Source organism: Thalia democratica, chromosome 2 (genome assembly GCF_965202585.1).
Source record: "Thalia democratica chromosome 2, ktThaDemo2.hap1.1, whole genome shotgun sequence".
In the NCBI taxonomy this organism is placed as follows: Eukaryota; Metazoa; Chordata; class Thaliacea; order Salpida; family Salpidae; genus Thalia; species Thalia democratica.
The window spans coordinates 40448511-40475328 of NC_139166.1; the positions used below are offsets into that span (position 1 = coordinate 40448511).

General features: G+C 24.7%; 1 protein-coding gene across 2 annotated transcripts in view; it reads right to left on the minus strand.

The window, feature by feature from the left end:
- Positions 1-25622, minus strand: part of LOC145829762 (protein CLEC16A-like) — a 48222-nt gene extending 22600 nt beyond the window's left edge. For both annotated transcript variants that reach the window (XM_082937632.1, XM_082937631.1), the window contains exons 1-12: positions 25486-25622; positions 23890-24018; positions 20915-21048; positions 17161-17309; positions 10409-10514; positions 9784-9907; positions 9215-9401; positions 8871-8921; positions 8134-8229; positions 3278-3398; positions 1295-1396; positions 91-139 (exon numbers count right to left, since the gene is read on the minus strand). In XM_082937632.1, the coding sequence (XP_082793758.1) occupies positions 91-139; positions 1295-1396; positions 3278-3398; positions 8134-8229; positions 8871-8921; positions 9215-9401; positions 9784-9907; positions 10409-10514; positions 17161-17309; positions 20915-21048; positions 23890-24018; positions 25486-25562 (1325 nt within the window). In that variant the 5' untranslated portion in view covers positions 25563-25622. The remainder of the gene's footprint in view (positions 1-90; positions 140-1294; positions 1397-3277; positions 3399-8133; positions 8230-8870; positions 8922-9214; positions 9402-9783; positions 9908-10408; positions 10515-17160; positions 17310-20914; positions 21049-23889; positions 24019-25485) is intronic.
- Between the last annotated feature and the right edge of the window lie 1196 nt (positions 25623-26818).

Here is a 26818-nt window from a genome sequence, read left to right on the forward strand (position 1 = left end):
CTCTACTTAAACACTTTTTTGAAATATTTAAATCGCAAACTAAATAATAACTAAAACTTAATTGTTATAAATGTTAAAAAATCAAGTTACCTGTTGCAGCTTTTACTTTCAGTACTTCTTATAAAAATTTTTTCTTGAACTGTTTGGTATAAATTAATCACAAGTTAAAATATATAGTAAAAAAATAAGAAAAAATGCTGTTCATTCATACTCTTTAAAAAAAGTGGTTAAGTTTGAAAATAAAAAATATTCAAATTAAATTGAATTTTTAAGATTATCACATTGTTAACAGTTTAAATAATTTTTATCTAATTTATAAAAAACTTTATATTTATAAACTTTAATTTAAGCTCAAGTTTGTAAAATTAACAGGTTTATTAAAAAGTTACAACGGTCTCTGCTTTTCTTAAACTAAGCTACAATTAGGTTACAATTTTTTTAATTTAGAGGTATTTAAACATTTTCTTCATAAATTGCTTTTAAATAACATTTTTGATTAAGAGAAAAAAATATTAGTGATTATCAGATGTTAGACAAAAATTCTGCGCACAATTTATTGCATATAACTTAAGTTTTTACTATAAAACTTTTTAAAAGGTTACAACTTTTTTCAAATAAACAGTGTGTTGGAAAATAAAGATCTTTGTTGGTTTTTGAGTTAAGTTTGAATGAGTCTTAAAACTAACATCTAGAGGGCGCTCTTAGCTGCTGTATAAACGATTGTATGCTATAACTAGATAATTTGAAAATATTTCTTGTTTATTTAAAAAAAATGTTAGTTTGTTTTTTTTTTACTACACAACATAGATTTATACTATAAAAAATAGTTATCCATTGAAAATAAAAACCCTGTGATTTTTAATTTTACCCATTTTTTTTTTGTATAACTGAATTTTTCCAGCGCTTTATGGTGTAGTTGGGGGTGCTTTTATAAAGTTTTTTGAATTAAATGTCAAAAAAATTGTTTAACAATAATAATAATAAAGATCTCTATACGCTGATTTTTTGTTATACACTAGGTATGTTTTTAAAAGTACGCAGTTTTAATTGTGTTAACTAAAACCTATAAAATACATTTAATTTACAAATAAAATTTTAATTACAGCCAACAGAAGTTTTTTTTTAAATGTTTTAATGCAGCAAAAATATACTTAAATTCAGTTTTCAAAAACACTTCAAGTTTATTACAAACCTTGTTTTAGTAATTTGAACTTACCTAATCAGAAATCAAAGTATATTTTTCTCTAAAAGTTTCACTTTATAAAATTAGCACAAAACTAAAAACAAATATAACCTGTTTCTGAAATAGCAGTAGACTGTGAAAAATCCTTTTCAGGTTTTCCAATTTTCTCTTGAAAAACATTTTCACCTAGTTTTTCTTCATCTTCATCTGACCCTAAATTTATTTATACATCATAATATAAAATCAGTTATATTATTATATGTTTATTACCTAAATCGTCCTAGAACTTTAACATATATTTTACTTTGTAAATATATAAAAATATATAAAATAGCTACATTTTTCATACAACATTTATTTTTGCTGAAGATCGAAACATTGAAAGTACTTAACATCCATAATAACATAAGCCAAAAATTTTTTAAATGTTTTCAGATGTTTTCAAGCATTTACGAAACATTAAAACTAGAATACATACCATACATTTTTATTATTTTAGAATTAATAATAATATATAGTAACATGTTGCTTTAGAACGGACTCTTGAGTACGAACTTCTTATTCCAAATAGGCTATGGTAAAAGAGTTTTTTTTTTTACTAAAAAAAATTACCTGAGAGTAGTAATACAAGAATATTAAACTTTAAAAAAATTTTTTTTGCATGTAAATAAAACGAAAACTAAAACAATCAGAAAAAAATTATGAATTTACAAACTATATATCATATTCAATATTTAAAATAAACCTATTACAGTTTATTTATTTAACATAATAATGAAAAGTGCGTTTGACATTTTCTTACCCCATGATTAAAACAAAGGAATAAAAAAAAATTAAAATGGCAGATTAAAACTTAGATAAATGAAAAGAATAAACGGTGTAATCAATATTTATATACCTAATGATTGAAACAATAATTAAAAAGCGTATTTAAAGTTATAACAAAATTTAAATATATAACGAAAACAATTAAAAATGCAATTAAAGTTTGTTTAGAACTAGATGCTTTTAAAAACATGTCTGTTAGTGTAGCTTGTCGTTTGAGTCTAGCAGACACTTTATGTTATTCTCAAGTTAAAAAAAAATATTTTGTAAGTTTCCAAAAGCAAACTGTAGCTTTCCTAAGTTATTTTTCCAGCAGCTATTTGCATTTATGCAAAACACAGCTCTCCTTCTAGAAAGACAGACTTTGTGTAATTATTATCAAGAAGTAACTTGTAAAGTCTAATTATCAACATCAACAGGCCATCTTCATATGATGTAAATAATAGAAAAACTTGATTAGCAAAGTGACTTGATTGCTAATCTTCAAAAAATAACTGTTTGCTTTTTCTAATACTTCTTTTTTGAACATTTAACTATTTTTATCATCAATGGCTACAAATTCAATAATGTCTTAATATGTGGCATTAATTTTGAAAATCTTTAAAAGCTTTAAAAGGTCATAACTATCAAAGGTTTCTTTGACAGCACTATTTAAACTTATTTTTAGGTTTGCTTTTATAAAAGTAGTTTTTATAGTTTAAACAGTAACTTTCTCCCATTCTCGTTTAACATAGTTAGCTGTACCTAGCAGAGTTCTAAATAATGAAAGATGCATTCCATTACACTGCCATAACGATCACCAAAAGATCCTCTACATAATTTAGAACCATCTTCTTTTAGTAAATTTTGGTTGTCATTGTCCAGCTCATAGAATGACAAAGCATCTTTTAAAAGCAGAAATTATATACATCATTTTGACAGCTGCTATAACTACAAAATTGCATGACTATTACCAGCTTGTTACATTTGAAAAAAAAAAAAACGGTCAAGATTACTCAAGACTTTTAATAACTTCAACAACATGTTTTGTTTTTATGATGAAAGTATTTGTTTTGTTTTGAAGAGTTTTGTGTAATAATTATCTATGTTCTTTAGTGGCTTTTAACATGTTTATTTTTATTAAGTTTAACGTAGATAAATAATAACCAGGATTTCTTGAGTACGCACTTTTGAGCTGTTTTCAAAGTGCGTACTTAATAAACAGTGTACTAAACTCACAATATTAAAAATAATCAATTTTTTTGTAACAAAATTAAAATTTTAGCAAACCATGGTTTCTGTAATTGGGACGTTTAAGCGGATGTTTACTTTTATCAGAAGATTTAAGGGCATAAGTTAACAAAGCTTCTATGCTTTCTGGTTTTTCCATGAAACTACTGAGAGGTGACATCTGAAATTTGTAGTACTTAATTAAGTTATGAAGCAAATAATTTAATCTTATTATCAGTTGATAAGTTACAAATTAAACGTCTTTTAGTTTAAAGTATAATTTTTAGAATTAGTTTTTTTTTTTAAATTCCAAAAATTTTAATAAGTTGAACTGAATAATTAAATTATGAACGTTAAAACTAATTATTAGTTCTATATAAGTTATTTTTAAGTTCTAAATTAATTCTCAGACTTGTAGGTTTTTATCTTTTTATACTAAAGCTATATTTGAGGCTATAGATTAATATTTTAAAAACTCACTTTAAGTAATTTTCGCAATCTTTGACGTGCTCAAACCCAGTAAAAATCATTATATACAATTGTATACATCTTTGTAAAAGGCTAGACAGAAGAAAAAAATGTTGTGTTTTATGTTATCATTTAAATGATTTATCTTATAATTGTTTTATCTTAAATTTGTACTGAAATTTAGGTGTTAAATTAGCTTACTATGGTAAAGAGGACCATGTGTAGAGCACCCTGCCAATTTTAATTTTGGACACAGACTTATATTTGATTAAGAAAATACATTGTTGAACAAGTGGTTTTGAAAAAATTTATATAAGATTTGATAAAAAATTTAACATATACAGCCATTAACTGAATATAAAGTTTTTTGAGCTTATTTTAAAGCCAAGTTTTTCAACTTAAATTATATGCCAAACTTCTAAAATAAGATTTCAAAATTTTTTATGTGATAAAGAATAAAGATAGAATACTTTTTGTCAGTTTAAGTATGAAAAATTAACCAAGTTGCTGATAAACGTTATGAGTACTAATTTTTTTTTTTACTGCTTTAAAATAATTTAAAACTGGACTATATACAACAATTTTATGAGAAAAAAAATTGACAAAAGGTGATACCAAAACTGAAAAAAGCTAATAACTTATAGCTTGTACATATGTCAACTGTCATTATTATGCTTATTAACTACTTAAGATACACAAATACTTTTTTTACATCAGTTCTTTATAACGTAATAATTGTTACATTAAATTTGTTTTATTTTTTAACTTTCTATTGGCGGCGATGAATGATAACCTAGTTAAGTGTAAAAGTTTTGGATAAGTGCATTTATTTTTTCTTTCCTTTTAGAAAAAGCTAATAATAATGTAGTCTAAAAGTATATTATTTGTATATTAAAACACTTTGAAAACTACAATAAAGTTCTTGTACCAATAATTTAGTATTCACAATTTTTTAAGAGGTTGAGAACCACTGTTCTAGGAAAAGTTCCTGAGGCTTTACAAATATCAAAACTAATATCTGTTTTCAGAAATGCATTTGACAAAATATTAGAATAATAATATACAGATCTTGTAAGTTTTTGACCTACTTGTCATTACATGTTCAAATAATAAATTTAAATTTAGTTTTCTCAAGACTGATGATCATTCCAAAATCTAAGTATGGATATAAATTATTAAATAGTAACAAGGTAGAGTGAAATATAGAAGCAGAATACCAGCATAGAGCAGAGTTTGCACGATAATGTTTTTATAACCTTATAAAAATAAATCCAAAACTAATTAATATAATTTTTTTGCAGGTAGGAAAATTTCTTTTAAATTTAATTTTTGGTACTTTATTTAAGGCTCATGTACAAAGTAAAAAATAAAAAAAAATCCGAACTTAATAGAGGCGATGCTGTAGCGATCGTAGAAAGTACGTCAAGTCTACTTATTGAGCAGCTTTCAAAACTTAACCAGAAAACAATTAGATTCGACTTTAAAATAAATTATCATATATTTAGTGAAAAAATACTTTTTGGATGCAGAGCTCTAGACCTTTGTAAAAACACTTATGCACCATATAAAAAACAAAACTTACAAGCTACAGTAAATGTAAAGCTAATGTAAAATCCAGGGTGGCCACTGGTTTTTGAGAATTTTCTCCCAGGTTTTCTGAGTTTCTTCTAAGTTTTTGAAAGTACACGTTTTTTATCTATTTTTAGTTAAAAGTTAAGTTTAAGGTAAAAACTGTGTTAAACACTATAACAACGTTGACAAGATACTATAAAGCTACTTTTAATATGTTTTTGAATTAAAAATTTTTTTGATGATGACAAATCTTTTTTTATCTATATGATAGATTTTTTGTATCAAATCAAAATTTTACTACTAAACATGTGAAAATTGTTTAAAACTCTAGGTTTTTCCTGTTATTTTTTTTCAAAATTTCTCAAACTCCAGGTTTTTTAGCCTTAATTGTCAAACTCCATTTTTTTCAGGATTCCAGGTTTAGTGGCCACCCTGAATATCTTATTACCCTCAATATAAGGTCAAATATATACCAAAATCCATATGTACTATACTAAAAGTAAAACTTAACATATGATTAGAATATACTTAAAGACTTATTTATTTAGTTTTTACGTTTATTACTATTATTTAACAATTTATTACACAATTAAATTATTATGCTCAATAAAGATTAATACATAAAACAGGGTTGCCACAGATCAAGCTGAGAAAAATTTTCTGACTTTTACTAAAGTTTTTCTGACATTTCTATTTCAAACTTTTAATTTAAACTTATTCTAAAATACATAATCAAACGCTTGAAACTATCTCAAGCTTTTAATCTTATTTTTACACAGGTTATATAATTATATAAACAGTTTTTTTTTTCTGAATTCAATCATCTAACTTCCATTACATTCTTTGAACCATCTGTGTATGATTGATGCATTTTCAATAAAAAGCTCTATCAGCAAAATATAGTCAGACTTAGCATAAAAGTTGTAAATAACCTAGAAGGTAATAGTATCTAATAACAAAAATAATGTATCTAAAACATGTGATACTTATATAAATTGTTCACTTAGTTTAAAAAAATACTACCTTTCCCATTTGTTATAATATCCTTAAATTTAAAATCAATTAGAAAAGAATATACTTAAATAACTGTAAAAAAATACATAAAAAAGTACACTATATATCTGTTGTATAAAATATTTCCTCTTATCATTTAGTATAAAATTTGTAATAAATAAATCTACTCTTATTTATTTTAAAAACCTTAGTCATTCTACAAATAATTACAGATTATTTAACTTGCAATAAAATATACCTTTCTTATAACTTATTATTCTAACTTATTATTCGAGTTTAACAACTTAAAGTTATAAAGAGGTATAGTATACACATAAAACTCTTACAAAAAATACTAAACTTAGTGCTTAATTATCAAGAACTTAATTATTTACTTAAGCAAAAAACACTTTGATTCTAAAATTCTGCAAGATAAACTTTTGTGTACAAATCACAGTTTCACTATGGAAGTGTCCTTGCCACAGATCATCAATACTAAAAAGCATACAAAAACTGCATTTTCAAGTAGGGTAGTTGTTCATTATGTCAATAGAAAAATTTTGCAGTTTTATAAAGGATGTTTTATTATTTTTTACCAGATGAAGGCATTGGAAATTAAGTAGTTTTGTAAATTTAGAAGAAAATTTGCAACTTTAGTCTGAAAAGAAATTTTCAATTGATTTTTACCTTTTTTGCTTTGGAAAATAAGGAATTTTGTAAGTTTGAACTGACAATATCTGACTTTTTTTTAAATTTTGTCAAATTTTCTGACTTTTTTTTTCAAAAACCTCCAATTTTCCTGACTTTTGTCATTTTTTTGTTTTTTCTGACTTTTCCTGACCTTGTGGCAGCCCTGATAAAAATAGTTCGATAATAACAATATAAATATTTATTATAACATAAAAATAATAAGTTTTCATTGTATTTATATATAAACTAAATATGCCCTTTATTAAGTATCTTCAATTTTATTGATCTACTACCACGATTATTTTTTATGTATAGCTACAAATTTTTAATTTCGCTTTATTAACTCTTTACAAAATATTATCTTAATTTGTCTCTTTTTGTGTGCCTTCAATTTAAAGTGACCAAAAATTTGATGCCTAGACCTAGCGTTGGACAACAAACAAATAGCAAATAACTACTTTTAATGAGTTTTTTAAGCAGAACTGTCTGATCAAAACTTTTTGATTAATTAAAATGGTCTAATTCTGCACTTCTTTTTTTTAATAGTATTATATTATCTAAAACTTTGCTATTGTCGTTGAGTTTTTTGTTTAAAAATTTACATGCATCTATATGAAATTTTGATAGTATTTCGGTATATAGATATATGTAAATATTAAAACAAAAATAATAAAACATAGTGATTATTAATCGAACTATTTTATATCAGAGCTGAGATATAAAAAACTTATGATTTATTATTTTAAGAATTTGTTATATTTTTGTGACTACTTTTTACTGAAAATTAGGAATTTAAATACTTTACTTTTTTTTATTTGTTTGCTGTTTGGTATTCTAAATTATACTTTAACATTTACAAAGTTACTAGTTAGTAACTAAAGACATAATATAGATCAGTGCTTCTGAACCTTTTTCTAGTGGCGGGACCCTTTTCCAAAGTTCAACTTTTCCGCGTTTCAATTTTACATTAAATGTTTAAATAAATAAATGTTCTTTTTCAAATTTCGAAAGTCTTCGCGGAACCCTTGAGAGGCGTTGCGGAACCCTATTTCAGAAGCACTGATATAGATTGTATAAAGTTTGTTCAAAAAAAACTTGTGATTTTACTTTTTGAACTGGTATAGCTAAGTTACTTTAAAGTTCTAAACATATTGTTAAATTAAAAATTTAAAAAGAAACATATACACGATTACCTGATTTCCTGTAGACCTAACAGCTTCTAAATTGTTATTCAATATTACTTCTGCCAATCTACTAATAAGTGCTTTATTATGTAAGATGAGAAACACCTGCGTTTAAATTTTTATAATGCTAGTTACAATTAAAAATAGCTGAAAAGTAACTTTATTATTAAACAAAAAAAAGTGCTACCCAACTTAAAAAAGCTCAGAAACGCCCTTACTATAGAGAACAAAAACTACAATTTCGATAACGTTTAATGATGTTATTAACTGTTACTAAGATTTTTTTGAAAAAAAAAAAAAGTGACAGTATGTATTTATCACTAGGGTTTTTGAATTTCCCAACATAATTAATTAACTATACTCATATAAATCGCATACAAAATGCTTATAAGTGAATTCTAGAATAAAAACATTTGGCAGTTAATGAGTAATATTAAGAAATGATTTTAAACCACATTGAGCAACAGAAAAAAAAAATAAACTTAAAAATATTAGTAAATGTGTAGAAAACAGTTCAGTAATTTATAATAATATAAAAACTCTTTTGAATAGTTAGACATTGGCAAAAACATAAAATACATTCCTTGTGGTTTTTGCATAAATAAAACCCTTGAATTTCCGTGATTTGTAAAAGCACTCTACTTGTTGTAATAAGTATATTCTAAAACAGACTTTTTAATTTAATGCAGGGTTCTAAATTATAGTAAAAATTAGTTAAATATCATAATATCAATAAAAATGCTTACTTGTGATAGTAGAAATAGGGCAACAACTGAGCTAATCATATTTGAATTTTCCTATATTGAAATATATTTTTTAAAACTAAAACAAACTTTTTAAATTATTATTTAAGTCTAAAATAAGCTTTAGAACTTTTAAAAGACGAAAACTCATGAATTACTAGAAATAAACATTACAGCTTTAATGCTTTTTATTGACTAAAAATAAAATTAGTATGGTAATTTATGTAATCTGGTAAAAAAATAACGTTCTATAAAACTTAAATCTTTTGAAAAGATTAAGGGTTAAAGTTAATCACTAAAACCGAATAAAACACAAAGTTTACTTTTTTAATTTAACCATAACATACATCATTATCTCCAGGAATTGCTTCAGCTAGAGATCTGATATAAAGAGGAAAGAACAACCTATGAAGAAGATGATCTGTTAACATTTCATTTAACATTTCGTTCTCAAGTGTCAGTATGTCGTTTATATAGTGCATGTAGTCTAAGTGTTCAGCAACTAAATCTCGCAATCTTCCTCTTTGCTGGTGGCTAGATGTAAAACTTTATATAACACCTAGTTTTAACTTTTATTAAGCAAAATATTAAAGTAACCAAAAACTATTTTTAAAACTTAATGCTATCAGCCTTAACAAACATATTGATTGTTTAATTTTATAGATTCATGCTATAATAACGGTTTTTTATAAATAAAATTAAAAAAAACAAACTTTTTTTCTATTAGTACTACAACATAAAGTGTATAATTAGGACACGAAGAAATTATATATGATTATTTTTAAATACAGTCTAAGAAAATACTTAAAAACACATTCTTTTTGAATAGTTTAAACTAATTCAAAACAAAATTTTTTAACTATATATAACTTTAATTGAAACTACGATATTTTAATAACCTGTATTAATAACTTACTTAACATCACTACGTACACATTGGTCAATGTAGCGAACATGTTGGGCAATAAACCACGTTAGATTAGAGAAATAAGGAGCTCCAGTTTTATCTCTTATAAACCGAAGCATTGCAGCATCATTTACTATAAAATGATGTTAAAGTTTTTCAATGAAAAGAGCTTAAACATAAAAATTAATAACTTTTTAACTTCCAAATTTTTTGAATAATTATAAAAATAATATTTTTGCCACAATAAACTAAAAAGAAACATTCTTTTTCTCTTAACACTAAATTTAATTGTAAAAAAAGGTTTTATATAAATTTAAACTTGAACTTATAAGTTTAGTTTTTTAATAATTTGTTTGAGAAAAACAATAAGTTTAGAACAAAACATATAAAAAGTAAGGGCAAAAAGCTTATTCCAAATTTATTTCTTGAAATACCCATCTTAATGATTACATGCTATTTATAAATGAAGGAAAATTAAAAATTAGAGTTCAAAAAATAGTCGTTTTATAGTACTACACTGTTAAACTAAGCTTTTTAAGCTTATAGCGTATAATAAAAAAGTTTTGTTGCAGATGAATAAAATGTGTAGATCAGGTTTTTCCAAGTGATTTAACATACAATCTTAACAAGTTACCTTTATAAACATTCAAAGTCAAAGTTCTTACAGCAATTCTGACCATTGATTCTGAGTGGTTAAAAAATTTAATGGCTTCTGTGTATAAAGCAAAATCATCTGTGTGCTGTATAAAATGTTTTGTTTTTGAATAGAAACTCTCGATAATAATACAGAATATATAATTTTTTGCTTTGAGTATAATTTATACAATAAAATCCTTTATACATATAAAGGCCTAATCCGGATCCTAAATGTTTTAAGTTTTATGTAGTTTCAATAGAGCACGAGCTTATATAATTTTATTATTATTATACAATTAATTAGTAAAAATTGTTTAATACAAATATTTGTTTAAGAAAAAAATCAATGTTATTGTCAAAATATTTCATTTAAACACTAAGAAAGTGAATGTTGTAAAAAAAATAACTTACACGAAATCTCAGTTTAAATGTTACATTTCAAGCTACTTATACGACTAAACTTGAACTTTGTACCTTGTACGACGTAAAGGAAAATAAATTAAATGTTACAATGCTTTTAAAAATAACGAACTTTATTTATATCTTTTTATGGTAAGCTTTACATTATACTTTTATTCACAAAAGTTCGAACTATAAGATAAAAATAACTTCATTAGCAACTGTTTACATATAAAAAGTAAGTAATTTAGTAAATAACATTTACTCATATCAACACCATTAAGCTACTAAGAAACCTATTATTGTTTTTTCAAGTTGTGATAAAGAAATAAAAGTTTTTCGCCGGTTTTTGGAAGCAATTAATTTCGCTTTTCTTCTAACAACTTAATAGCTTCTAAAAATAACCTTTCAGTATAAACAAAAGATGGTGGTGCCGAAAGGTACCTTCTTGTAAACGTAGCAAGATGTGTGTATTTTTTCTTGTTTAAGTTCCACTAAGACAAGACTTCAGCTTCTTTAACTTCCTCAACAGATAAATTTTCTTCAGCCAAATAAAAACTTAATTTCTGTCTTAATCTCTTGATCAACTAAATCTTGTTACTCACTTTCGTGAGTGTTCGCACATGTTTCCGATTTAAATGTAGAATAGAACGACAAAAATCTTTTGAGAACATCGTTTTTAGGTAGTTGAGCTTTAGGTTGATTAGGCGGTACTAGAGGAATTTTACCACTGAGTGTACTTAGTATGCTGGGTTTGTGGCTGCCATTCTTGTTTAACATAAAAATTGACCTTTGACTAGAGCAGGGGTCGGCAGGCAATTAGTGCTCGCGGGCCAAATTTCAAATTACAAAATCTTCGCGGGCCACAGTTTTAGTCACACTTTAATGATCTTTATGTTTTAGTTTTAGTCACACACATATTAGAACAGCGTTTTAATTTTGATAGTCTTACTTTTATTCACTTTATTTATTTAAATGACTTTTAGCTATAAACAAAAGGCTTTTTTAATTTTACATATTTATTGAACTAAAATTTCTTTGACTAATGTACTTAAGTCTAAATAAATTATCTACTGTTTTGAAAACCGAATACATTTAATACTAAGTGGCATGGCAACCCTATGACAAAATTTTAATGCTTTATTAATTAAGGAAATACAAAAGTATGATTTATTTTTAACTCTTTTAATAATTCAATAGTTAAAAAATTATTTTGTAAATTTAATTCAAGTAGAAATAATAAAACATCCCAAATATTTCAAAAAAACTTCAAACTAGTATAAGCTAGTCTGACTTTTACAAAATTTAACACAAAACTAAGACTGTTTAAGTGTATAGAAATACTAAAAACTATGATTATTTATTAAGTACTAAATTTATTAAGCAGCTAAACTTAGCAAAAATGATTTTTACATAATAATACAAAAAACTAAAAATTATTAGTTTTATCCTTAAAAATAAGTAGATTTTTTTTATTCTATCATTTTTTTACTGATTAATTTTGTGAAAGCTTAATTTTCCTGTGTGGTACCCATGGCATATGTAAAATAAAATAGATTAAAGTTTTGTTCGTTATTTTTAACCCTTATAAAGAATGTTAATACAAAAACAGGCAACTAATACTGTGTAATTATATACTTTTATTGTTATTTAATATAGTTTCGTATAATTTTATTACAAATAAAGGTGTTGTTCATTACACCGTTGTTGTATCAAAAAAAGTTTAGATGTAGAATAATAGGTTTAAATTGTTATTCAAGTTTAAAAGTATAAGGGCTTACACTCTTCTAAAGCAAAGTAAAATTATTCATAGTGAATGAAACTTAACTCGAATTAGCCTGGGTTTTTAAAAATACTCCAAAAACGTTTTCAGGCTTAAATGCAGTGACTTTTAAGCCAGTGTGCGTTTTTAAAACTTATATGTATACAATTAATATAAATATAACTTTAGATCATAGCACCTTCAGAACTAAAAGTTTTTCATTTAATTAAAATCTAAACTGCAAATTTAAAAAGACATACATCATAAGTTTTCTTTGCCAGTCTTTAAATAGAAAAAGTCAGCCTGGTGATCGATAAATAGTCTGAGATTTTAGAACTAAAAAACATTCAACTGAAATATTTTTTCAAAAAGCCAAGATTTGCCACCATAAGCTTTCTTTAAGTAGCCTAAACCAGGCACAGTTGTTTATACAATAATTTACAAATACAAAACAGATTCAAACAAAAACTTGAAGGTCGCATTTTTTTAGATCCCATACCGTTTGCTTTGGGGTGGTTTTTAGAAAATTGAATTTCGTTAGGATAAAATTTTCTTCAAATCATTTAATGTTTTACACAGGGTGTGGTATTTAGCACTAAAAAATAGCTAAAAACTCAAAAGCTACCGTATTCATAAGTACCTTTATTTGCATGAGAATTTATAAAGAGCACAGAAAACTTATGTAAAAAACCAAAACGACTCAAAACCAAAAAACAAACATTCTAACCTTATCTCTTTTTATTATGATTTTTTAAATACTTCTGAGTACATTTAATATATTACATAGTAAAAGTATCCATTATAAAAACTTAGCTGTAAATTACATGCTAAACAAAACACCAAGTTTTAAAGAAATCAAATTTTAGTTCATTACTGAGCATTACGTTTGTAAAAAATAGAAAACATTCGCATTTAGTTAATTTATTTAATAATTATTTTATAAATAACTCACTAAATCAAAGTAGTTTTAAAACTTATTTTTAGTTTACTATTTGCTGTTGAAACAAGCAAGTTATTATCAAAACTGAGAAAAACACTGCAAGAAAGCCAGTCTGTCTTTAAGCCTGAGAAGTAAACTTTTTTAATTGGTTTTTAACGTTATCCAGTGACTTAAATAAAAATAATTAGTTAAATAATTTTACTAAGAAACAACATTAAAAAATAAAATTGTTCAGCGGGCCATATTTATTTGATTGCGGGCCGCAGACTTCTCTTTCGCGGGCCACATTCCATTCAAAATAAAAACGTGCTCGCGGGCCGCAGCTTGCCGACCCCTGGACTAGAGGTCTTTGAACGAAACTGGGTTTGCATTAAAAGTCTTGAAAAAATTTAATAAATAAAAATTGTCCTTAAGAAAATAATTTATATGTTTATATATAGAATAAATTATTTTAAGTATTAGGTTACTATAACTTTATAAGGCAGCGGTTGTTCAAAAAAGTATTTAATATTTAACTGAAATATTTTATACTACTATATATTATTTTCATCAAAATTAGGGCTAAGAATAAATTTATTTGGTAAAATAAAATATTTAAAAAAATAAAGATTGAACAATTGCTGCCTCTTAAAGTCATAGTAACCAAATATTAAATGAGCTGTATTTGTGAGTTTTTACATTGTTTAAGGGCATAGGGGGGGTAAACACCCTTTTTTTGTTTTTGATCTTATTTTATATAGTTTTTACTAAGCTACAAGATGCTTTTTACAGATTTAGAAAATTCAAAACATTTTTTGAGATATAGCCGGTCAAAGTCGGAGGCAACAATAGGATCCTTATGGGAGGCGCAAACTAAAACAGCAAATAACTAGAAATCACTAAAAATCTATCTCCTCCTACGTTTTTTGAGATAACTACCTCAAATTTTTAGGAAATATTCCTTGCAGTATTTAGAAAATTCTGTCGGAACAGAATTTAAAAAAATTAAAAAATAAAAATTTTATAACAAAAAAACAAAAAAAAAAACTGTTTTTTTTGTTTGTTTTTTATATAAAATTTATATTTTTTATTTTTTTCAAAATTCCTTCCGACAGAATTTTTAAAATATATTAAGGAACATTTCCTAAAAGTTTAAGGTAGTTATCTCAAAAGACGTAGGAGAAGATAGATTTTTAGTAAAATAGTCTATTTTTGCCATTTTAGTTTGCGCCTCCCATAAGAAACCTATTGTTGGCTCCAACTTTGACCGGCTATATCTCAAAAAATATTTTGAATTTTTAAAATCTGTAAAAAGCATCTTGTAGCTTGGTAAAAACTATATAAAATAAGATCAAAAACCAAAAAAGGGTGTTTACCCCCACCCCCCCCTATGCCCTTAATATAGTTAAATGAGAATAAAATAGTTAAACTAAAAATGTAAAGACTTTTAACGAAATTAAATATTTTAAAAATTAAATATATATTTTATATTAAACAAAGAAAATATTATAAGTTTATAAATTGAACTAAATTATAGAGTCAGTAGAAGAATCTAATCTGCAGGAAACTTTAAATTGTCAATTCACTACTTTTACTTTAATGGATGTATGTACCTGTATATTTACAAAAAATAATTGAATTAACAGAACTTTAATTAGTCTGTTTCGCTTGACTAATGTTATATATATTAAATATTCAAATCACAATAATATAAATGTATAAAACTGAAAGAAGTTGATCGCTAAAAACAAAGTCTTTCGAAACTAACTAGATCCGGCCAAATCTCAGCTAGGATATTATTTTAGGAGCCGGATATTTTAAAATTAGGATCCGGCAGAATCCGGAACCAAGCAAAAACGGCCGGATCCAGATCTTGGATCCTGTAGATCACTAGACATAAGTAATATATCAAAATGTATTGTACGATAGTATAAAGAGGATGATTTAGTTACTAATTAAGTTTAGTATATAGACATATCAACTTGTCAAAAAATAGCTATCTACTGGATACATGATACGGCCGGATCCTAAACTAAAAATAGATCTAGATCCGACTGGATCTTAAATTTTTAAATAAGCCTGTATCCAATTATTTGAAACGAGCATTAGTAATTTTTTGATGAAAAAAGTAATTTTTTAAAGAAATAATCACACTAAATTTTTAACAAAACGTTCCCTGAAAAGTGACAAGTAAACTATCGAGCATAAACCAAATCACATTATCAGGAACTTTACAAATTTTATTTTTATCTAGTTTAAACAGTATATTTTAGGTATAAAAATACTTATTCTTGTTTTTGATAGCTATAAAACTAATAAAAAATTTTATTAAAATAAACAAAAATACACTTTCAGTTGCTCTTTATTGGCTCTTTATTGTTTACTTTAATTGTAACAATGATAGCATGTTGATTTATAAACTTACAACAAGGTTACAAATTTAATAGTTAGTAATTACTAGTGGTTTATTATCACTTGTTTGTCTTGTTTAAAGAAAATTTATATTGAATACTTTAGTTATTTCAAATAACTGAGGCCAACAGAAGGTTTTTTTTTGTAAAAAGCAGCCTGTGAGCAATTTTTTTCTAAGAAAACTCGCCCCTGACTCAAAAAGGCTATTGACAGTATCAAGAGAACAAAAACCATGGGAGTCAGGTGCATTAAAGACATAATAACTAAATTTTAAAACAAGTTTTATAGACCAAAGATTGGTCAAGTTGCATAAAGTGCATTGAGTACAGGAGATAATAGGATAGTTTAGGGTTATTCTAATTTTTACTATTAAAACTCAAAATTTGTACAAAAAATTCTATTGTGATTATCCTTGCCCTTTTATTTTAAAAGTTGTAATAAGTTTTTATTTAAGACATAAATTATAAGTCTAGGACATGCATAAGTGACTTTATTACTAATTAAGTTAAAAAATCTAAAAATATGTGATTTTTGGGGTAAATATTAGTTTTTTGGGCAGCAATTTTTTTTTGCAATTTTTTTTTTTAATTCTTCTTAATGAAGCAAAATACATCCGATTCATATGTCCTAATATGAATTTTACAATATGACCAAAAAATGTTCAAGCCCTAGTTCAAAAAATATTCAAGCCACCCTGAGTCAAAAATATGATGTTATAAAAAAACAAAGACTACAATTTTATTATGTAAAAATAACCTTAATTATTCTAAATCCAGGGTTGCCACTTGTCTTTTCAAAAATTTTTTCAGGTTTTCCAAATCTCTTCCAGGTTTTTTAAAGTACACAGTTTTGGGTCTATTTTTAGTTTAAAGTTAAGTCTAAGGTAAAAAACTGTCTTAACTAGTATAAAAACATTGAAAAGATAATATAAAGCTACTTTAATTATGTTTTTTAAGAAAAAAAAATTTTGATAATGACAAAATTTATTAATTTATATGATAGATATTGTGAGTCAAATCGAAATTTTACTACTGAACATGTGAAAATTGTTAAAAACTCCAGGTTTTTTCAAAATTTCTCAAATTTTCATGAATGATTTGAATAAATATCATTTTATATTCATAGTAATATAATATATTATATTTTTTTATTTAAAATTTATCCAAGTGCATTTTTGTCACCACAAATGGTCATAGACATGAAGTAAAATAATTAATATTTAAGTAAAAATAAAACATCTAAAATAAACAAATAGTACCTCATTGTAAAAAAAATTGATAGTGTGTTCGTTTAGTCGTAAAGATAATGTTTTCAGAAAAGAAATGTAGTATGCCATTACTTCCTCATCAGAAAAGTCAAATTTATGGCAAATAACCTCATTCACATGATTGTTTGAAAGCATGTAGTCTACAAAAACAAAACATACGGTAAAGCATAATAATATTTGAAAAAAAATAGAATAAAACACTTACAAAATTAGTATAATTTGTGAAAAACAAGCATGACAAGTATATCGATATTGTGAGTGTAGACTTTACTTTATAATTTGCGACTAGACCCACTAAAGATTATGAAAATTATTGAATCTATTAGAATTTTATCACTTAATTAACTAGTTATGAAAACTTATACAAAGAGTTGGCAATTAGACGTTTAAGGCTATATGGAGGAGGGGAATTTTTTATAAAAATTAACAATGACTTTTTTACAAAAGCTTAAAGTAGAGACTATATATATATATATACACTATATGACTTGTTTAATTATATAATAAACGACAATTGTTTACAGCTGCTTCATATGTGAGATATTTCTATCTCAAGTAATCCTCAGTAAAGCTTTAGTTTAATAGATATGTTTTGCAGAAATTTAGAATTTAATTTTTTTTTGAGTTGTGACTTAGAAATAATGAAGGTTTTTGTGCATGTTGAAAATGAAAGAAATATCTCATATATGAATCAGCTGTATAAAACTGTAGTTTACTATATAATCAAATATTTAGCTCCAATTTTACTTATTGAGCACTAATAACCGAAACTTTAAAAATACTATAAATACTATATTATTTATATAGACATTAAATTCTTTTAATGTTTTAGATATAATCATTTTTGATAATTTTTATACAAACGTATTCACTGCAATTTATTCTTTATAAATTTTCTCTGAATTGAAAAAATATTACTAAAATACATGTTTTTTGTTTTGTATTTTGAGAAAAAGAACTTTAAAATATCAGAAAAAACTAATCCTTAAAACAGCTTTAGGTTTTTCAATTATTTTTTTTTTTTTTAATATAAAATTAAAGGTTTTGGATTAAATAATCAAAAATATCCAATGAAATTTGTTAAACTTTAAATCTGTAAAACTTAATACTAGCTTTTGTTACACATTTTACAGAAAAAAAAAATTTGAGATATAATTAGTTTTTTTTTTAATTTTGCTTCAAATGTATAGAAGGGAAACTTTTTATATCTGATTTTCTCAGCATTTAGAAACACTTAGTCGAAATCTAAATCCTCCTGCATTTAAAAAGCAACTTACTTTAAACCTTTAAGAAAATTTTATTTTCATTATTACGAACAACTTTAAGAAACAATACTAAAATATTCAAAATTTTAAAGTTTAAGACCTAAATTAAAAAAAAAACACTTTGTTATTTAGGAAAAAAAATACTACATAAGTAATTAAAAGCTTATTAAAGATTAGAATGAGAAAAAAAAAGGTTACTCAAAAACTGTACAAGGAGATAGATTATAAACAAATATGTTTATAATTTATAAAAGATTATTTATAAAAAATAAATCTTTATTTAAGTTTGTTTAATTTAAAAAGTTTTAAATATGATCAATCTGTAAATAAAATGATAGATAATAAAATACGTAACAATGAGCTACATAACTTTACAAAAAGCAATTGAACTATCTAACTTTGAATGCTTATACAGTGCTTCCTAGCTAATCCACAGATAATGTTGGGAAAGCTTTTAAAAAAGTTATGGCTGTATCAGCTTTTGGCCAAATGGAAAAAAAACATCTTTTATATTTAATAATCTACCCTTTTATAATATGCAATGCGTATAATAAAACACATACTAAATTTTTTCGTTAATTCATTTAATGTATTTGTTTTAAATAAAACAACCAATTAAAATAGAAAAGAATTAAACAAAACAAAACTTTAACTATGATGTAAGTATAAACTGCTTGAAATGAAATAAGACATGTATTTACAGTAAAACATTGATTTTACCAGAAGTAACTAAACCTATTTCTCAACTTAAGCCGGCTGTATTAGCAAAGTACTGGATATGCAACTAAGCACTGTGTCTCAAAAACTACTTTTAATTTTTACAACAAAAAATAAACAACTGGCAGCTTAGTTATTAACGTAAAAAAAGAATGATAAAAAAAAAATTAAAAACTCTTATGTCTTAAAATTTAGTTAGGTCAATAAGTAATTCTTCATTGTTTCTTATTGTTGTTTTAGTTTATACCAGTATTTCTCAAAGTTTACACCTGTGCACATAACAATAGTTCGCATAGAAATTACTTTAATATGCAAACATTTTTTTGATTAGTAAAAATATTTTAAATAGGTAGTATATATTATAAATTATTTTAGTTTGAACTAAAATTTTCAAACTAGTTATTAATAAGTCGGAAAATATTTTTATAATAACAATTAAACAATGAAGGAGTATCTTTTTAGTAATATCACAATACTTGTTTTGATTTTATATACATATTTTTTAACGTCTGCTGTGCACGGACTTAAACTATTGAAAACCATTGGTTAAAACAACCACACCGGCAATATTTAATAACTTGTATATAATCATAGTTATAATAGTCTTTAATAAAACATCTATATCTACTTATTTTATTTTTAGAATAAAAAGTTTGTTATAAACAGCAACTTAGAACTTGTATTAAGGGCATAGGGGGGGGGGGGGGGGGGGGGGTAAACACCCTGTTTTGGTTTTTGATCTTATTTTATATAGTTTTTACTAAGCTACAAGATGCTTTTTACAGATTTAAAAAATTCAAAATAATTTTTGAGATATAGCAGGTCAAAGCCGGAGGCAACAATAGGATCCTTATGGGAGGCGCAAACTAAAACGGCAAATAACTAGAAATCACTAAAAATCTATCTCCTCCTACGTTTTTTGAGATAACTACCTCAAATTTTTAGGAAATGTTCCTTGCAGTATTTAGAAAATTCTGTCGGAACAGATTTTTTAAAAAATAAAAATTTTATAACAAAAAAACAAAAAAAAAACTGTTTTTTTTGTTTATTTTTTATATAAAATTTTTATTTTTAATTTTTTTCAAAATTCCTTCCGACAGAATTTTCTAAATATATTAAGGAACATTTCCTGAAAGTTTGAAGTAGTTATCTCAAAAAACGTAGGAGAAGATAGATTTTTAGTAAAATAGTCTAATTTTGCCGTTTTAGTTTGCGCCTCCCATAAGGATCCTATTGTTGGCTCCGACTTTGACCGGCTATATCTCAAAAATTATTTTGAATTTTTAAAATCTGTAAAAAGCATCTTGTAGCTTAGTAAAAACTATATAAAATAAGATCAAAAACCAAAAAAGGGTGTTTACCCCCCCCCCCCTATACCCTTAATCATAAATATTATATGAAAATAAGTTTTATTTTTTGTTGTAAAACCATAAGTTTTTATACCATATAATCAATACTTTGTTTTTCATTTTGTTTTATTTAACATTTTTACATAACTTCTACTTATTTTGTTCAAAAAACTTTTCAGATTTGTTTATAACAACTGATGACCTCCCATATGCCAATATAGGAGTGAAACATTGTTTTGTTGATAAAAAACTGTAAAATAAATAATAGAAAAAAATTGCCTTAAAGCTATCTAAGTCGAGAACTTTCAATTGTTCGATTTATAAACAAATTAAAATAAATATCATATGCTATATACTATCTGATACTTATTATTATTAATTTTACGAAAAACTTATAACAAAAAATTAACTTACATAGTGAAGTTTCATTATGAAGATTTTCAAACACAATGTTTATTGTTTGTAACAGCTGTACACAAACATAGTTTCCAGCATTTTGTTGTAGGATATTCAGAAAGAAAGTAAACATATTCTTTTCAAGAAAAAACCTGTAAAAAAACCTTTCTTATTAACTATTTAAAAAAACATCAAGTTAACTGTGAACCACAAAAGTCTTATTTTAACTTAATTTTCAATCAAAGAATTACAGTTCTCAAATTAAAATATAGGGACATATATGTTGGAGTAGAACTATCACTACTGAACTTATTGTGCTACTATTTTCATTTAAAGATCTTATCAGATACTGAACAGTTCTTGTTAATATAGAAAGAAACTTAAAATTGCAAAAACTATGAAATTTATATCTTATAATACAAGTTCACAGACTTGCCACTCTTTGAGTCAAAAAACTCTCCTAAATGATCTTAAACTTTTCTGAGTTTTTAAAAACTTTATAATTTTTTATTTTTATTTTCAAAATTTAAAAAAATTAAGTTCTTCAACAAAATTGATTATAAATTAACAAAATAATGAAGTAAATCAACTAAATCTCATTCAAAACTCAGTAAAAACCTGTTATGAGATTATTAATAAATCCTTAAACTAAGTCAGCCTGAGTTTGAAATAACATTCAAAATACCCTGAGATTTTCAAAAATTCAAAATATCTTGTGTATTCTGAGTGTGTAGCAACCCTGATATGACATTTAAATAGCAGTATACTGACAATTCCTACCCAATCAAATCCCACCTGCGCACAATTCCCACTCAAAACATATTTTTTCTTTATTTATCCTTTACTTTTTAATAGTTTGCTTTATTAATACTTAATTAATTTATTTTTTACTATCACTATTATCCCTAACCCTTAGTCGGTAAGCAGTTCTTGGATTTGATTGCGGGTTGGAAATGAGCAGTTCCCTAAATAGCTAGGGCTAAAGAAGAAAGTACTAACTTAAACTGTGATAAGTGTTAGTCTTATTTTGTTTAATTTAATAAAAAAAACCTTTATTTTTTGTTTTATGCAATAACCTATCATTTAGCACTAGAATTTAACAATATTTTTAACTGGTTTTAAGTTATTAAATTTATCATAATTAAGTAAATTTTATAATTATTTTGGGGTACAAAGATAAAAAATATATATGGACAAACATATTGCATTTTTATTTAAGCATACATTTTTTTCAATAGACGCTTTTCAACTACTATTGTGTATAACTAAACTATAGAATGTAATATTTACACTTATTTTCGCTAGATAATAAGTAAATTATAATGAGTTAAATAAAAAGTTTGAAATAAATACTATTTAGATGAGAAATTGGCTAAATTAATTTAACAAGACTTTTTAAGCATAAGTAAGTAAACTTAATATGGTGAAAGGATATTAAAATAAAGTATATACATACATGTTTAAAAATTATATAAACATAAATATTAACAATGAAAAAAGCTATGAACACGTTTGAAGTAAAATATAATTATCAGAATTAAGTTTTAATTTACTTATTTAAAAGTAAATAAGCTATAGTTTAAAGAATTAAAGTTTCAGAACAGTTACATTTAAGTATACTTACGCAATGAAAAGACAGTTTTTAAAGTAAATTAAATAAGAAATTTTAAAAATAAATTATACCTTACAGTTTATACAGATTAGTATTGTAAACTAACTTTTGTTTACAAAGATTCGACTTATAGATTTTTACAAAAAGAGATTTAAAAAACTTAAATGATATATGTTACGCCCTTTAGTTAAAAATGTAAATTTGTTGTCATAATAATGTTTAGAGCATTCCGGGTAGTTTAGTAAATGATTTCCAATTGCCGAAAAACTTATGGTAGGTTTATTACCTCTAGTGGCCATCTAGTTTCTGAGAAATTTTGATACATACTGATCCTTTCTCAGATGGAATCTCTGAGAAGTTCTCCCGATATACTGTCACAGTGACACATAAATTAACATATAACATATAATATATCATTATTCGTTTCAGGATTGGAAGTAACATCTTTAAATATTCCATAAGATTTTCAAGTGAAGTGACTAATTCGAAAATTAACTGCTCCAAATGTACTATTGATTGTGTGCTTTATTTTATATTCCAGGAACTTATCTTCATTACCTAAACAGGGAAGTTTTAAGTACACTGGGTACTTTTTTTAACGTTGTTTTGTAGGACTGTGATAATGGATGATGGTCTTGTCAAATGTTTTCTTGATAACTTCCGTTGGGTAACCTAATGATCTGAATATACTACTAATATTTTTAATTTCTTCATTTAATTTGACTTTTAAGAAGATATTATACGCTCAAAAAACTAAGCACGAAATAAGATTCTCTTTTTGTGAAGTGATATCCTTTCACCAACTTAAGTTTACTTAATTATACTTAAAATTCTCTTAAATTTAATTTTATTAATTTCTTATCTAAACAGTACTTATTTCAGACTTTTTATTTAAAATCATTATGATGTACTTATCTTTAAGCTTTAATAAATGTTAATACTATATTCTATAGCTAAGTTATACACAATAGTAGTTGAAAATCAATTATTAAAAAATTATCTACTTCAATAAAATTGCAATGTGCTTGTTGATATTTTTTATTTAAATCTTTATAAATTTTTGCACAGCTGTTTTTTTTTTGTTACAGAATTGCAGTTTGATAATCTGTTCAGCGGTAAAAATTAGTAACTATCTAACTAACTATGTAATAAATATTCGTTTAAATACAGAAATATCTTATATGTACTACAATTTTTTATAATTTATATTTTACAAATTAATAATCATCCATAATTACAAGCTATAATTTAAATTGACATACTTAAGCTTTATTTAACTTTAAGTGTTATAAAACTTTTAAATATAGAAACAGTTTTCAACATATTTTTTTAATTATCTGCATTGTTTTAGTTTTAACAAAATTATATAAACAGAACATACTCAAAGACAGAGCTATCATTTTGATCTCCCCATATTAATATTTCAGACATTGATCTAAATGCTTCAACAATAACGCTTTTGTTATTTTCAGTTATAGTCTGATTTCTACTTAATATGTAGTAAAGGTACCTGTTGTTTAAAAATTCATTAAGTTTTATTGACAATCATAAATTGGCTGATATAAAAATAATATTAGTATTTATTGCTGTAAAAAAGAATTTTTAAAACTAATTTTCAGAAATTATAAAATCAATTGCCCCTGTTTATTAAGGGTTGCACTTGTTTTTCAATTTTTTTCCAGGTTTTTAAAAGTACACATTTTTGGGTCTACTTTTAGTTTAAAGTTAAGTTTAAGGTAAGAAACTGTGTTAAGTAGTAAAAAAACATTTAAAAGATACTGTAAAGCTATTTCAAATATTTTTTTTACTAAAATAAATATTGATGATGACAAAAATTTTTTTATTTATACAATAGACTTTTGGAGTAAAATCAAAATTTTACTACTGAACATGTGAAAATTGTTTAACTCCAGGTTTTTTTAGTGATTTTTGCTCAAAATTCCAGGATTTTCCAGCTTTTTTTTTAAATTTCTCAAATTCCAGTTTTTTCCAGGATTTCCAAGTAAAGTGGCAACCATGTTTATTATGTATTGCCCCTTTACTGGTTAATTACTTTTTGTCACCTTACTAATTAGCTAACCTAAGAGGGGCAATATTACCAAGTTTGGAAAATCCTGCTGTAAAGTTATTTGTTTTTTTGTAGTTTATTAAGCATAGTTTAAACTCATGAGCATGTAACTAATCAGGGTTGCCAAATATTTTTGGCAAATTTTTTCCAGTTTTAGAAAAGTACACCTTTTAAGCTTTTAGGGTCTATTTTTAGTTTAAAATTAATTTTAAGGTAAAAAACTGTGTGAAATAGTTAACAATATTATAAAGGTATATTAAAGCTTCTTTAAATGTGCTTTTCAACAAAAAAATTTTTGATGAAGACAAATCAAATCAAAATTTTATTACTTAACGTGTAAAAGTTGCTTAAAATCCCAGGTTTTTCAGGTATTTTTGTGATTTTTGCTCCAAAATCCACGTTTTTTAGTGATTTTTGTTTAAAATTCCAGGTTTTTTTTTTCAAAATTTCTCAAATTCAGGTTTTTTTAGCCTCAATTGTCAAATTCCAGGACTTTAGTCAACCCTGAACTGATAAATGTCTGCTTCTGTAGTATAAAAAAAATTTGAATGTAAATAAGATAACTTAAACTGAAAAAAGGGTTCATTCTCTACATATATTGTTAAAAGTTTAAAAAGTCACTTTTGTTAAAAACAAATAAAAATATAGACCTTAAGTAATTATTGTGTCTTATAACAAAAAGTAATCATGATAAAAACTCTGTCTAAATGTTAATATGAAGAATATCTTTAAAACAGAATTAAATTTAAAAAAATATAAAGTTTCCTATGTGCTTTAAAAATCAATTACAACTTTAAATCTATGATTTATTTTTAAAATATACATATTTACTTCTGAAAAAAAGAGCCTATATACCATTACATTTAATAATAAATAAGACATTTGGTAAAATAATTTAAAAAGACTTACTTTAAATTTTCTAAAGAATGTAAGTTCTTTGGTGGCTTTGGCCTGGACCACCAGCTTTGTCTTTGCATCTTTCGCATTAGTTACGTCAAAATTGTTCAAAATAAATAACAAAAATAGTTTTATAAACAACTATAAATTCTGAAACTATGTTAAAGACAAAATAGTTAAATTTTACAATGCAAAATACATTTAAAAAATGATGATAACAAAAAGTTCAGGCAAACTTTATACCTGTTTTATCAAATCTTTATTATTAATATTATAATTATTATTTACAGAGTGAACCAAAAGTCCTGGGACTTGTTTCAACTTGAATATTAATATTCAGAAAATGTTTCTCTTACAAATTAGATGAGAGTTGGATGTAACTATTTGTTTTAAAATTTTATTGAAAATTTCTACTAATCTTTTTTTAATTAGCAAAAAAGTAAATATTTCTGATTCTTTGGCAAGGAAAGACAAATTTTAAAGCAAATTGCTACTTTTTGAGGTAAAAACTAGTCAAAAATACTATAAACTACTCTAAAATAGCCAGAGATTATTAATAAGTCTAAACATAATTTTTTCCCCTAGGCTGAATTTTATTTAAGCCAGTGTGCATGTTAGTGTGATATTAAATTTCTTTATGTGTACAACAAATCGTATAAATAAGAGGTAAAAATTATATTAAAAAAACACATAATCAGTTTTGTTCTATTTTATAACCTACTTATATTAGTATTTCATAAGAAGCATATAATGCAACTAAAAACGACAAATAAATATTCAAAACTTATAATCAGGGTTTATGCGCGTAAGGCTAAATCGGTTTTTTTGAAAAAAGTTGAAATTCGTCAGGCTAAATCAATTTTTATATTTAAAAATTTGAGAATCTCAGTTTTTCTCAGTTTAAACGCTTGAAAATTTTTGATAAAAAAAAATTGAGAAATCTTTTTAAGGTCAAATTGAGATGTGAATTTATTTCTAAATAAAGATTTAGTTATTAAAGACAGAATCAGTCAGTATCTGTAAAAATAAATGCTTAAAACCTTTTGTTGAATTTCTAAAAAAAATTTTAAGAATCTTCATTATGTTGTTTTGAGTAGATTACAGTTTAAACATTACAGTTTAGTTCAACAACTTAGCTGTTTGTTTGAATTTGTTTACATCAGCTATGTTTTTCAGAGCTTAGTTGGTTGAACTGTTTTAATTTCTAATTTAAAGGCTTAATACCAAATACTTTTTAGATTAAAACTCTTAGCAGTTAATTTATTTATTTTACTGTTTGTTTTAAGTTCATTCACAACATTTAAAAGTTAGCTTTAAGATATTAAGTACTAAGTTTTGTGACTTT